Source organism: Podarcis melisellensis (genome assembly GCF_964234715.1).
Source record: "Podarcis melisellensis genome assembly, chromosome: 13".
Classification (NCBI taxonomy): domain Eukaryota; kingdom Metazoa; phylum Chordata; class Lepidosauria; order Squamata; family Lacertidae; genus Podarcis; species Podarcis melisellensis.
Genome location: NC_138545.1, coordinates 50624738 through 50640225, shown reverse-complemented (window position 1 = coordinate 50640225; position 15488 = coordinate 50624738). Strand labels below are relative to the sequence as shown.

General features: G+C 46.1%; 1 protein-coding gene across 3 annotated transcripts in view; it reads right to left on the bottom strand.

Annotated features, from left to right (window-relative positions):
- Positions 1-7389, bottom strand: part of RPRD1A (regulation of nuclear pre-mRNA domain containing 1A) — a 38077-nt gene extending 30688 nt beyond the window's left edge. For 2 of the 3 annotated variants that reach the window (XM_081884371.1, XM_081884372.1), the window contains exon 1: positions 7140-7389. In XM_081884371.1, coding sequence (XP_081740497.1) covers positions 7140-7290 — 151 coding nt within the window. In that variant the 5' untranslated portion in view covers positions 7291-7389. The remainder of the gene's footprint in view (positions 1-7139) is intronic. The other variant, XM_081884370.1, reaches the window with a different exon arrangement.
- Between the last annotated feature and the right edge of the window lie 8099 nt (positions 7390-15488).

Genomic DNA, 15488 nt, shown 5'->3' with positions numbered 1-15488 from the left:
TGGTTTCACAATAGAAAACCAGGGACAGTAAAAGACGTTTCAGATCTATCCTCATCCGTGATAATAAGGCTGCATCATCCGCATACCGTCGTACCTTGGATCTCAAACACCTTGGCTCCTGAACAAACCAGATACTGAACAATCGAAACCCAGAAGTGAGTGTTCAGGTTTTCGAACTATTTTCGGAAGCCTGGCACGGCTTCTGCAGCTTCTGATTGGCTGCAGGATATTCCTGCAGCCAATCAGAAGCCGCAACTTGGTTTTTGAACGGTTCCGGGAGTCAAATAGTGAAACGGACTCCGGGAATGCATTCTGTTTGATAACCAAGGTATGACTGTACAATAAAAGTGCAACTGGATTTTGCCGGGATGTGATTTTTTAAATTTATTTTTTTATGTGCTCTGGAAGATCTGAAAAAATAAATTAAAAAGAAAAGGGACAAGAATACACTCATTTTGTATTTGGGATGTCGGAATTGAGGTGACCTTTGGCACTGAGTTTGATTTGGCAGATGTCGAAAAAATATAAATTCTGTATTGAGATCAGCAAGCGTTGGATTCCTAACTCTAAAAGCTTTTGACAACGCTTAAGAATCCAAATGCAGAAGTTAGTAACTGTAAAATCATAACTATTAGATGAAAGTTTCTATCCTGCATGATGGTTGTTACAAAATCTGAATTGTGTACCAAATTCTGCTGAAAAGATAAGGTAAAGGTAAAGGTACCCCTGCCCGTACGGACCAGTCTTGCCAGACTCTGGGGTTGTGCGCCCATCTCACTCAAGAGGCCAGGGGCCAGCGCTGTCCAAAGACACTTCCGGGTCACGTGGCCAGCGTGACATCGCTGCTCTGGCGAGCCAGAGCTGCACACGGAAACGCCGTTTACCTTCCCGCTGGTAAGCGGTCCCTATTTATCTACTTGCACCCGAGGGTGCTTTCGAACTGCTAGGTTGGCAGGCGCTGGGACCGAGCAGCGGGAGCGCACCCCGCCGCGGGGATTCGAACCGCCGACCTTTCGATCGGCAAGCCCTAGGCGCTGAGGCTTTAACCCACAGCGCCACCCGCGTCCCATGCTGAAAAGATAGAATCAACTAATTAGTGGTGAACTTACATTCCAGCCTAATTATGATTCTAATTACCTAGGCCATACATTTTTTCCCAGAGAAGCCAAGCCCCTTTATTTACTTCCCTGCCCCTCCAAGGCTCAGTGCAGATGCATGTTCAGATCTGGAAAACCCCTCAGGCTTCTGTGATCCTCCTACTTGAACTTTCTTTCCCTCATCAGCACTAACTATGGCTACCATTCTGTCTGCACCAACTGAATGTTAGCCATAATTCCTCTGGGATGGGGACATACACTTGATCACTTAACTCTGTGATAACTATGCACTTAGACTCTGAGAAAATACAAGAAAACTATTCAAAGGCCACATTGTACCAACATATAATGAGCTGTATATTGAAAAATTCTGCAAAATTGATGACTGAGGAACTGATACTTCCTTCAGTGCAAAATTAATTAGCCAACAATCACTCAAGGAGGAATTAACAGTTTCACAGCCCTAGCAACATATCATACAACAGGTTTGTTGTGACTGTTTAAGCCATTGTGTTAGTCATTACAGAAGAATATTAACTGGCTGTTGAGCTAACAGCAACACATATATATCATAAGGCACTATCTTAAATCACTGTGACAGTCAGAGGGGATGGAATGGAAACAGTAATCAGAACTGTCAAATTATTTCTTTCACATGCAGGAACTTACACCTGTGTAAGATTGTTGCCCAAGATTAGCATAACTGCTAGAGTGGTAGGAATGTTATAAATTCAATGAAACTAAATTCATGATACACAAGTTCTATTCCTTTCAATGAAACTACCTGAAGTATGACTGTGTCCAGATCCATCCAAGTCATACTCTTTAACAGATAAAGTGCAAAAACTCTTCTGACCTGTGCTGTCTAGCATGTGGGGAGGAGGAATCACTGTCTTTATCCTATCTATTATTTTGCTGTGTCCTGTTCAACTTTAACATTAGATGCAGAAACAAAAACAGAATCCTAATTCCTCAAAGTATCTCTCTCCTTTCCTCAGCAATATCTTTAAAAATTAAAACAAAACAATCTGGCTATTGATCAAATGATGATTTCCTCAGCTAAGTGGTACACTGCATAGACTCCATCTTATTAAATAAAAATTAAGAAATACACCAGGTGAATTCATTTTTAAGGATGAAATATTAATTCAGAGCCAAAGTACTGCAACTTGTATGAACAGCTACTGAAATGTTGATAACTTTTATTTTTCAAGGACCTCCTCTCCTTATATGACCCAAACCCTGCAATCGTCATCTCAGGCCCTTCCCTTTTCTGTATGCCCATACCACAGGAGGTCCAGAGAGTAGCAGCATGGGAATGGGCCTTTTCAGTGTTGGCTACCTGCCTGCAGAATGGTCTCCTGGCATCCTGGCATCCTCTTTGCCCGGCTTTTGGCACCAGACAGAAACATTTTGTCTGGGCTTCTGTCCCTTAGTTTGAGGGCTTTTCAAATATTTGTTTTTGAAATCCACTAAGTACAAATCTGCATGAACGCACTAAAGGGTGACACTCAGATATCAACTAACTTTGCACAAGGAAGGCTGGGATTTTTTATGAGATGAAGCTGGACATTACAATTGGTAGAGAAAACTAAGAAGACCTGGTTCACACAAAACACTAAACAAAATCATGGCTTGGCACAGATGACCGAACCCCAGTGTTCGAAACTCCCATTGTTTTAGGCGCATTTTGTGACAGGGAATTTCATTAGCACAAGCAGTTTCTGAGCTCTGGGTACAGTAATGAACCTAAAATTTCAGATTAAAGCTACAAAGTGGAAGGAAAGGAGGACCTTTTTCTGCCTCCCCACTTCCAGCTATTCTCTGAAGACTGGAGAACAGACCCTCTTTAGAATATTAGGGGGGTGGGCAGGGGAAGGACTAGACCATGTGAAAAATGAACATAATATTTTAGCTGCAGTTCATACATTTTCAACTTTCTAGTCTTGTTATAAAAAACTGTGCCTATACATTGTTGTTGCGCCCACAACCTAGGTTGAAGGTGCCATTTAGCTCCTAGCTTTCATATCTCTGTTTCTAATACTGAACCAAACATGCAGTTTCATGGAACAAAGGCTAAGACTATTGTTCTGCTGCACAGTTCTGCTGCACCAAGCCGCACTTTTACTTAGGTGTTGCGTCCAAACATAGGCTTGTTGTTTGTCTTGCTCCAGACAATTAATGAAGGGTTTTTTTGTGGTTCATTACTGAACCTAACTTTTCCCAGGCCTCCTGCAGGATGATCAAAATTAGATTGAAAGCTTTTGTGTCATCTGAACCCAGCAAACTGTTTTTAATATCAATGATGGCTTGTTTGGAAGCAAGGAGCTTCAGGCCATCATTTATGTAGCTGCCACATGCAAACAAAACATTGTTAAAATTAAGCACACTAAGTTGTGGATAACTGAAATCTGAAGTATAAATCCCCAAACTTCTCATGGCTGCACAGGTGGAGGATTGGAAATAGAACTGGGGAGTGCACAAAGCCAAGGTAAGGTGAATCTAAAAAGCAAATAATTATAAATACTCTGGCAAGAGAAAACTTGCCAGATGGCTGGTCATTATGATGGTATATTCTGCCTTCTGAAATAAAAGCATTAAGAAAATAAGCACACACTTGGATCAGTTTGGTCCTGTTGATAATCATGAATTACCACAACCCAAATTGAGAAACCCACATCAGAAATACATAGGCAATTCAGATTCAAGGCTACATTTAATACTATAGTCCTATAAAATTCTAATAATATTGGGTTTAATTCCACCTGAGTTACTTGCACATACCTCTGAATGAAATAAACTAAGTTAGGTTGGATAAAACCCATAGTCATTATAATGCTAAAACCAAGCTACAGTACTTTTTTATTTAGGAATCCTTAGTTTCAAATACTGAAATAAAACCCTGGAATACAGCTTTTGAAACATATTTATATGAAATACTAAAAATGATTAAAATTAGGTGCCTTTCCAAAAATGCTCTTGGCAACACACAACAGTAATAAATACAATTGTTCCAAGTAATCAAGTAAAATGGAGCAAATGTATAAAATATGGCCCTAATGTAACTAACACACTCCAAGGTGCAAGGGGGGATAACTCCAAAGTTGCACTTGACATTAAAAAAACTTGTGCCAACAAGAAACATTTTTAAATGATAGCCACAGTTTTGCCACAATATGGTAGGGCATATAATTGCTAAAGGAAGATGGAAGTGATGCACAAAAACGTACAACAGTTGAACTAAACCCCAAATGAAGAAAATATAAGAACTAAAAACCCCAGATGGATAAGTTATTTCATGAGCTTTACACATCCATTAAAAGATGGGTACGCAAACTAAGGCCTGGGGGGCGGATCCAGCCCAATCACCTTCTAAATCCAGAATCAGCATGTTTTTACATGAGTAGAATGTGTCCTTTTATTTAAAATGCATCTCTGGGTTATTTATGGGACATAGGAATTTGTTCATTTCCCCCCCCCAAAAAAAAATATAGTCCGCCCCCCCAAGGTCTGAGGGACAGTGAAACGGCCCCCTGCTGAAAAAGTTTGCTGACCCCTGCATTAAAACAAGGTCTGAAGGCAGTATTACATCTATTTCTTTTTGTGAAAATGTATAAAGCAGTTGTTGAGGTGAACCAAGGTTCAGCAGTCCACTTTGACAGTGACAATGTATTTTTAAAATATTGGGATCTGGCCCCTTTTTAGGTTTTAATTATATCACCACCACACTAGAACATTTGCTAGGTGTTCCCAGTCTCAACCTTCTTAATAAAAACATTACCTCAAGTACACTTCATTGTTGGTTGATACTTGGAAGTTTCACGACTGGTTGGCTAGCATAAAATGAAATTCATCTACTGCCTGCAGATTCACTTATACTTCTGATTCTGAGCATCTCAATGAACTTGAGGCAACAGTCTCTCCAGGAATTCCTAGTACTTCGCAAAACTATGGTTGAAATAGAAGGAATTCCTAGTTCACATCTAATCTCACCTCACCCTGATCAGGCATCCACATTTCCACTCACCACTGGTTTCACTAGCAAAATTGGTTAAGAGAAAACAAACTTTCCTCTATAGCTTGAAGTTGGGATAACCCCATAGTAGTTCAGAGTGCAATGACAAGAGAAATTCCCACCTATATCTCCAAGCAAGAGCAAGGTTGGGACTAGCTGTTCAGGCAACCAAAGAATCCCAAACACTTCAGTTGTCTACTACTGTATTTAAGTGCAAGCTTCTCTCGCAACTGCCAAGGGATAATGTTACAGCTGACCATTTTGGCATGCAGGTGTGGCCAAGGTGTTCAAAACATCCCAGTTTCACTGTGCCCAAAATGAGCCCAGTTGTCTTCCCTAAATTCGAAGCCACAGATGAGAGCATGAACATTGCCTGAATTCCCACAGAAGTGCAATGCCAAGTACAACAATCCTATGTACAGTACATCTGCCTTAAACTGTCTAGGTTACAAGGGTCAGTCAAATTTTGTACCTTTGTAATATTTATGTACCACCATTTAGATCAAGCGATTCAAATTATGTTTAGAAAGTAACAGCATTTTTGTATTGCTACCTGCTACATAGAGATTGAACTGAATATTGCTCCATTCTTCCCAATCCCCTTCCCCACAATAAAAACATTATAATTAGATATCAGAAAATTATTATTATTATTATTATTATTATTATTATTTATTATTTATACCCCGCCCATCTGGCTGGGTCCCCCCAGCCACTCTGGGCAGCTTCCAACAAAATGTTGCAAGACCAGCAACAACTGATTTTTTTTTATCCCCCCCTCCCCATAAAAGACAATCACCTTGCCCCACAATGTCATTTTCATACCCCCATCAACAGCTATTATGGAAACCCTCCTTACAAGGGCTCCACACCCTCTTAAATTTTGGGTGGAACCTCCCAGTCGGTCCTTGGAGGGTAAACATGCTTATCTGGGAATAACATACTGAAATCAGCAATGGCTGAGACTTAACAGACATACAAAGAACCTTGGTGCAGCGTTTCCAAAACCGGTTCAAGCTGTTTTTGGACTAAAATTCCCATCATCCCTAGCTACCAGACCCAGTGGCTAGGGATGACAGTAGTCCCAAAACAGCTGGAGACCCACTTTTGGGAAGCTGCATGCTCCACTACAGGGGGCAGAAAGCAGACGGGGGCGTGGCTGGCGCCCCCCCTGATGTGTATCCTGAGGGCGTGACGCGTGTGTGTATCCTGGGGGTGAGCAGTGCGTGTCCAGGGGCCCCACTGCGATGACACCCTACTGGAATAGCGGTGCCGCCCCCTTCCGTTCCTCCACCAGTGAGTGTAACCAGCCTTTCTCAACCTCGGCTCACCAGGTGTTGCTGGACTACAGCACCCATCATTCCAGGCTACCAAGACCAGAGGTCAGGGATGATGCTTGTAGTCCAACAGCATATAGCAACCCAAAGTCAAGAAAGGCTGGTGTGAGCCTTAATTTAGGACTGTGGTGCACAGTACCTTAACACGTAACAAAAATCTATATCTCTCTTTTGACTGTTAATGCAACAAACCAACCAACCCTCAAGTGGTTTACAGAAAGGTTAAGGCAAACCAAGAAAGACTTTAAAACACGCAAAAGTCACAATGCCAAAACAGAGTAAAATGACCTCGCATTTCTAACCCTCTTGGAGGGGTAGGCTCGTCGAAACGGGAATGCGTTCTCGGCAGGAAAGAGCGCCTGCTCGATCTCAAGTGGCAGGGAGTTCCAAAGTACTTCCTAAGACGGGAAACGGGCCTTCTGCGGCCCTTCCTCGCCGCGCCCCCTTTCCTATCCCCCACCTCACCGAAATAAAGGTTAGGGGGCGCCGGCAGCGGTACCTTCGCCGTCCCACAAGCCTCTTCCTCCCGGGCCGCAGCGGAGACCGGCGGCTGGTCCCTGTTCCCTCCTTCCGGCCGGCCGGCCTCCGAGGCCCGGCGCGAGGGAGGCGGAAGAGAGGGAACCGCCGCCGACCTTTTCCCCTCACACCCGGCTCGCGGCCTACCTGCGCGACCTCGCCCCGCGGCCTCACCTTTGCGCAGCTCCCGCTCCCACACGGCGACGATGAGGGGCGAGTGCTTCCTGTGGTGGATGAGCCACAGGCTCAGGGTCTGGACGCTCTGCTGGGAGTTGCTCAGCTCCAGCAGCTTCCGCTCCAGCGCCGACTCCGAGAACGCCGACATCGCCTCGCCCGCCTCTCCGGGGACGCGGAAACGGAACCCTCCGCCGCCGCCGCCGGGAGCAGGAGAGAGAGAAGCAGGCCGCCGCCCCTCCCGCCTTCCCCCTCCCCCTCCTCCCCGCGCGCGCGAGAAACGCCTCACCGAGACAAAATGGCGGCGGAGCAGCCGCTACGCACGCCCCGCCGCAGCCGCAGGGCCACGCCCCCTCCGCGTGACGCCACAAAGCGCGGGAAGGACGGTTGCTGCGGGAGCGGGGGGGGGAAGGGGCGGCAGGTGTGTCGCCTCAGAGGCTGCTCACCTGAGGGGGGGGGAGCGGGTGCAGGTGGATGTATATATGGAGTTGCGTGTTTGGGATACGTGTACATGGGTGGGTGGGTATGTATGTGGGGGAATATATACATGGATGCGAGTACACATGTATCCTTTTAGGCTGCATTAATATTTGAAATTATGGGCAAAACAAAAAAAAATTCCTTCCAGTAGTACAGTGGTGCCTCGCAAGACGAAATCAATTCGTTCCGCAAGTCTCTTCGTCTTGCGAGTTTTTCGTCTTGCGATGCACGGTTTTCCATAGGAATGCATTGAAAATCAATTAATGCGTTCCTATGGAAACCGCCTTCCCCCGACCTCTTCTGGCGGGCGGCATTTTAAAATCGCCCGGGACAGCGGAGGACTTCTCCGCTGTCCGGGGCGATTTAAAAGCCCCTGGGAAGGCAGGCAGGGGGGACAAAGGCTTTCCCGCCCCGCCGCCGGGCTTCGGGACATCGTTCCGATGCCGGGCGGCGGGGGGAGGCGTTCCTGCCCCACCGCCCGGCATCGGAACGATGCCCCGAAGCCGGGCGGCTGGAGGAGGCGTTCCTGCCCCACCGCCCGGCATCGGAACGATGCCCCGAAGCCGGGCGGCTGGGGGAGGCGTTCCTGCCCCACCGCCCGGCATCGGGACGATGCCCCGAAGCCGGGCGGCTGGGGGAGGCGTTCCTGCCCCACCGCCCGGCATCGGGACGATGCCCCGAAGCCGGGCGGCTGGGGGAGGCGTTCCTGCCCCACCGCCCGGCATCGGGACGATGCCCCGAAGCCGGGCGGCGGGGGGAGGCTTTCCCGCCCGGCCGCCCGGCTTCGGGACATCGTTCCGATGCCAGGCGGCGGGGGGAGGCGTTCCTGCCCCACCGCCCGGCATCGGGACGATGCCCCGAAGCCGGGCGGCGGGGGGAGGCGTTCCTGCCCCGAAGCCGGGCGGCGGGGGGAGGCTTTCCTGCCCCGCCGCCGGGCTTCGGGACATCGTTCCGATGCCGGGCGGCGGGGGGAGGCGTTCCTGCCCCGCCGCCCGGCATCGGGACGATGCCCCAAAGCCGGGCGGCGGGGGGAGGCTTCAAAAGCCTTCCGGGGGCTTTTAAATCGCCCCGGACAGTCCCGGGCGATTTAAAAGCCCCCGGTTAGGCAGGCTTCAAAAGCCGTCCGGGATAGCGGGAAGCGCTTCCCTGCTATCCCGGACCGCTTTTAAAATGCTGGCGGTGGGGAGCAAAGCCTTTCGCCCCCGCCGGCCTTCCTGGACCTCTTCTGAAGTCCGGAGGGGGGGGAAAGGCTTTGCTCCCCACCGCCAGCATTTAAAAAAAGGTCCCCGAGATTTCCCTATGGGCTTTCGTCTTGCGATGCAAGCCCATAGGGAAAATCGTCTAGCGAAGCGTCGCAAAACCCGAAAAACCCTTTCGTCTTGCGGGTTTTTCGTCTTGCGAGGCATTCGTCTTGCGGGGCACCACTGTACCTTAAAGACCAACTAAGTTAGTTCTTGGTATGAGCTTTCGTGTGCATGCACACTTCTTCAGATACACATATGGAAGGATTTTTTTTTGTTTTGACTATGGCAGACCAACACGGCTACCTATCTGTAACTGAAATTATGGGATGCGGGTTAAACCACAGAGGCTTGGGCTTGCCGATCAGAAGGTCGGCAGTTCGAACCCCCACAATGGAGTGAGCTCCCGTTGCTCAGTCCCAGCTCCTGCCAACCTGTAGCTTTTCTTTTTTTTTAATAAGATATTTATTAAAGTTTTCAATATTAATACAGTAAAAAGAAAATCAAAAAGAAAAATATAACAAAAGTACAAAACAGAAAATACTTAAAAACACACAAAATTTCAATAACTTATTTTTCATTAACTTATTTCCCAGACCTCCTCGTACCTCCCTTTTTTGTATTCCAATTCAATTGTTAGCTCAGCAAATCCTTATCAATATTTTTTTAACCTACTTCTAAACCTTTTTTCCGTATTCTCTTATAACATTACAGCTGAAAACCACTTAATTTCTATCTGACATCATTCTAACATTCATTAATTTTATAATATTTCTGTAAATAGTCTTTAAATTTCTTCCAATCTTCTTCCGCTGACTCTTCTCCCTGGTCTCGGATTCTGCCGGTCATTTCTGCCAGCCCCATATAGTCTATCACCTTCATCTGCCATTCTTCCAGAGTGGCTAGATCCTGTGTCTTCCCAACCTGTAGCTTTTCTAGGCCTTTTAAACCATGGGTAGGAAAATGTTGCACCCGAGCAGGGACGAAAAGGAGCCAAACAACACCAAGGGGTGAAATACAGAGAAAGAGTTTTTATTCTGCCAACCCGGGTGGGCAGAGGAGCAGGTGTAATAGGTCACAAAACAAGCAGGAGTTCACAGTCATGTGCACAAACATATATACCCCTTTCCAGTTCCCTCCCCCTTTTCTCCTCCTTCCAGAGTCCTGCCCATGAGTTCATCTGAGCATGAACAGAAAGCTGTCTTGGGACAATTGTGGACTCTTGGCACCCTTCCCAGGAAAAGGGGAATGAGGGTGGTTCAGCATGTCCAAGAAGTTGCAACTAGAATGAGATAAGATTCGTTTCTCAGGCCTGCTTTGAACAGAGCCTATTCATTAGCCTTTAAAAGTAACATTTTGCCTATGCACAGCATCTTGTGAAAAAAGCAGAGACAAGCAGAGAAAAGCTGATTTTTAGAAGACAAAAGGAATATTGGATAGTTTTGAGGCCTGGGGTGATTTTACAGACAGGATTTGGGTATCCTGTCCCTACAATTGAAACTAAACCCTTTTTGAAACTAAACCCTTCGAAGACAGAGGTCCTATGGCTAGGTCGGGATGGCATGGGGATGAGGGACCAACTCCCTTCTCTTGCGGGGGCCCAATTAGTGCCATTGCCTTCCGTTAAGAGTTTGGGTGTAATCCTTGATGCCTCCCTTTCCATGGAAGCGCAAGTTACAGCAACAGCCAAGGCGACATTTTTCCACCTTCGCCGCATCAAGCAGTTGGTCCCTTACCTTTCCCGCCCCGACCTGGCCACAGTGATCCATGCGACGGTCATCTCCAGGCTTGACTACTGTAATTCGCTCTATGCGGGGCTGCCCTTGAAGCTGTCCCAGAAACTCCAGCGGGTGCAGAATGCTGCAGTGAGGCTCCTCACGGGGTCTCTGCCATGGGAGCATATTCACCCAGTGCTTTTCAAGCTGCACTGGCTCCCGGTGGAGTACAGGGTCAGATTTAAGGTGCTGATTTTGACCTTTAAAGCCCTTCACGGCCTAGGACCCTCGTACCTATGGGACCGCCTCTCCCGGTATGCCCCACGGAGAACTTCAAGGTCCATAAATAGCAACACCCTAGTGGTCCCGGGCCCTAAGGAAGTTAGATTGGCTTCAACCAGGGCCAGGGCCTTTTCAACTCTGGCTCCGGCCTGGTGGAACGCTCTGCCTCATGAGACCAGGGCCCTGCAGGATCTGATTTCTTTCCGCAGGGCCTGTAAGACAGAGTTGTTCCGCCTGGCCTTCGGCTTGGAGCCAATTTGATTCCCTCCCTCTCTTTTTCCCCCCCTTTCTTTTCCTTCTCCTCCTGCGATGAGGCTACATTTTAATATTCCATTATTTTAATGTTGTATTTTATTTTTGTTTTTAAGTTGTAATCATTCATCTTGTTTTTATTATTGCTTGTAAGCCGCTCTGAGCCCAGCCTTGGCTGGGGAGGGCGGGGTATAAATAAAAAATTATTATTATTATTATTATTATTATTACAAACCTAGCAGTTCAAAAGCACGCCAGTTCAAGTAGATAAATAGGTACCGCTCCGGCGGGAAGATAAACGGCATTTCCGTGCGCTGCTCTGGTTTCGCCACAAGCGGCTTAGTCATGCTGGCCACATTGACCCGGAAGCTGTATGCTGGCTCCCTCGGCCAGTAAAGCGAGATGAGCGCTGCAACCCCAGAGTCATCCGCGACTGGACCTAATGGTCAGGGGTCCCTTTACATTTACCTTATATTTGAAATTAAGAAGGGTGGCATCAATGACAGATTTATCTATTGGCTAAGTAGGCTGAAGCCTAGGGACTCTAAATCTAGGGGGCCTCCCCAGCCTGCCCACCCCCCAGCGGGCAGTCTCTCCTCTCCCTAAATTGCAAACCCTGCAAGGGCAGGGCAACGCGGGTCTAGTAATTATGAGACTCGAGGCCAGCCAGTGGGGCCCAGTTTGAAATTGGGGCCCAACTTGAAAAATTTTTGTGGGGCCCTAGTTCACAGCCAAAGTTTGCAAAACCTTAAGAGATATATGCTAGGTCATTTTCACAAGGTCAGCCAAGCCCTTCAGAAATCAGGCCTGTTACTGAGTTCTTGTGCAAGTTTGCACAGTTAAACTTCTGGATTTTTAAAGGAAAATTAGAGAAGATTTTGATGAGCTTGAGAAACAAGCAAAAGCCACTTTGCCAAATGTTAACTACAGAACAAGGAGGCAAAGAGTGAGGGAACGGCAAAGAAATGACAAGTGCATCTGATGCCTTAGATGCACTTTCTTCAAGAGATGAGTTTAGGAGAAAAGTTTTTATTCCTATATTAGATGCACTTGAAGCCAATTTAAAAAGAAGTAGTATCATGTACAGTGATGTTGCACAATTGCTTTCCATTTTTGCTACCCTGATAGCATCTAAGCAAGAAATTCAGCAAGATGTTGAACTGTTGATGGAAGCATACCCAGAAGATATTGACCTGAAACTTATTGATGAACTTTTGCACTTTCACCTGTATGTGACACAAAGCCATAGGCTTACAGCAGAGCGCTCTCTGTCTCATACAGACCTTTATCAAATTATATACAAGGAAAAAATTCAGATGGCCTTTCCTAATGTGGAAGCAATCTTGCAGCTATAGCTTTATGGTCACTAACTGCTTGGGAGAGAGGAGTTTTTCAAGACTCAAAAGAATTAAAAATGAATTAAGGCCCACAATGTCTCAAGAGCATTCTGTACTGAGTATTCTGTACATTGAAAGTGACAAACTTAGACAAATAAAAGTTTTCTGATGAAATTGTGAATTGCAGAATTTTAAATACCCTTCATCATCCTTGGCTTCACTCTTTTTTTTTTTTATAACGCTTCCATTTTCTTTTAGTCATGAGGGTGGGGGATTGGGAGGGGCGTCACAAGTAGAGTAGCCTAGGCCCTCTCTTCATCTAAATCTGGCCCTGGGCTGCATGCATAGCTCCCTCACTTTCAATATCTGAAATTGGGAAGTACAGTACCCCCAAAAGAACACCGCCCAGGGCCTCTGAGTAAGGTATTATGGTTTGGGTAGGTGCCCAAGAAGGGAAGACATCGATGGACGAGTCATCATACAGGACTCTGCTACTCCATGTTCTTGTGGAAGGACATGGTCATCGTGCGGCACTTCGGTGGGCATCCTGTTGAGAGTCCTTGGAGCACCTTGCAATCACCTAACCTTGGCTCCCATAGCTTCAGGTTGGGGGTCACAATCAAGAGACTTCTGCCAGGAGATAGAAGCAAGACAGCAGCCTGCAGGCCTGATCTTTATTGTTGCAACAAGAATTCCCGCTGCCGCAAAGACGAAGCAGCTGGAAGCCCCGGACAACAGTTACATCCGTATTTTAAAGTTCCCCATAATACAGGATGCATCATCAAAACATCATAGAGATGTCACAGAAAAAGGTGTGGTCTCAGGTAGAACCTGAGATCCAGGCATGGCCCTGTCACTCAAGTATAGCCTTTCACACTTACTCCATCACAGTACAAAGGAAGGCATTGACAGTTCCCTGGTCCCTAAGTCCAACATACCCCTTTGTCTTGTCCCACTATGGGGCAGTTAGGCATTGTGACTGAGATGGTTATCTGCCTGACACTCTTGGGACAGGATGTCACCGGTCAGGAAAGGCCCTGCAGATGTGTCTTACATCCCTGGGATTATGGTGGGCTCACTCACCCCTCCCCTTATACCTCACTTTCCTGGGTCCTAAACACCACTGGAACTGAGAAGATGGATGCAACTGAATTTCTAAAGTTTTCCCATTGTGTCAGTACATAAGATACATTTATCAGTGCATTGCTACATTTGGTAATGTGCAGCAGAGGCTCTTTGTCTTTGCCTCATAGGGTGGAGAGGCAAGGCTCGTGGTGGGGGAAGTCTCTCACCCCCACTTCAAATTTCCCACACTATCTTATTGAGCAGTTGAAGAGGTTCTTTTTTTTGAAAACACTTGATCATCCTGGTATTTTCTAAAGACTGAAGTAAATTTGTAAATTACTTAAAAGACCACTGTAAGCAGTTAAAATCTTTGGCAGGGATGTAATGACACTTGTAACGTGGAATTATTTATGATAATTATGGTTATTTAACAGATAGATAAGAGTAAAAGATGCAGCAAATTTAATTTTAAACATGGAACCCATGGAGGGAGGGAAGGAGGTCTGAAGGTTCAAAGAACCTTGTATTTTAATGTTCGAAATGGTTATGTTAAAATGTATAAAATTATGAAAAAAAAATAATTACAAAAATTATTTAAAAGAGGGCTTTTTTGGCTGGTGAGGTTGACCTCTGAGTTCTAAAGTATTTTGACCTGGGATAGACCCTGTCAGCAAGTGACTAATCCCTTGAGCAGTACACAGACAAAGGCTTTCCCCACAGTACTCAGCAGGGAGATTCCATGGTAGTTTTGTTACCTTCATGGCAGTCACCTGTAAAAGCCTTGTCTTGTTTGTCTGACAGATTTGGCGTATTTAAGTCATCTGGATATAGTGTCCCCAGATTCCCAGCATCACAAAGTCTTAAAATGCAAGAGATTAGGCATGGTGATGTCACAGAGTGGGGCTTAGTGATGTCATGGCCTAGAACCTGATTATGGCATAGAGTTGCCAACTCTCAGAAACGGTATGTGAGTTGAGCATGGCCAAGCAGTGAAAGGGTGACACTAGTGATATGAGTCCTCTGAAAATTGGGAAAGGATCAAAAGGATTTATTAAAGTCTTTTTTCTTTTGGGAGCAAGCTGAAACCCTCTTGTGGATGCTGAGTGAAATGTTTTTCAAATCACTTTCCCCCAGTGGCGTGGCATGGGTTGTCAGCACCCGGGGCAAGGCAAGTAATTTGCGCCCCCTAACCTGTGGATTTGCGCCCCCTAACCCTAACCCCCAGATGTTGCGCCCGGTGTGGCCGGGCCCCCCCTGCACCTCCCACGCTACACCACTGCTTTCCCCAGCTCCTTGAACTTTTCTCTCTAGAAAGTACAGTGGTACCTTGGTTCTCAAATGCCTTGGTACACAAACTTCTTGGTTTTCAAACACCGAAAACTCAGAAGTAAGTGTTTTGGTTTTTGAACGTTTTTCAGAAGCCAAACGTCCAATGTGGCTGCCAGCTATTGTTTCCGAGGCGCCTGCACCAATCAGAAGCTGCGCCTTGGTTTTCAAACATTTCAGAAGTCAAATGGACTTCCAGAACAGATTAAGTTTGACGCTTTTGTTTTTGCTATTTATTTTGCGTTTTTGTGGCTTTTCCAGTTAATTTGTTTTTGTGATTGTGTGGAACCCAGTTCAGCTACTAATTGATTGATTGATTGATTGATTGTGTGACTGCGGAAATGGATAAAAACCCCCACATCCCAACAATATCATCAGTGCAGGTAAGAAAATTTTAATTCTTATCATCTACAATACTGTTTTATTTATTTTATAGTGCAGTACATTGATTATTGTTTTCGTTTTATGGATCAAAGGTCACGTTAGATAGTAAAATTCATGTTAAATTGCTGTTTCAGGGGTTGTTTTTGAAAGTCTGGAATGGATTAATCCGTTTTGCATTACTTTCTATGGGAAAGTGTGCCTTGATTTTGGAACACTTTGGTTTTGGAATGGACCTCCGGGACGGATTAAGTAACAGTATGATTACTC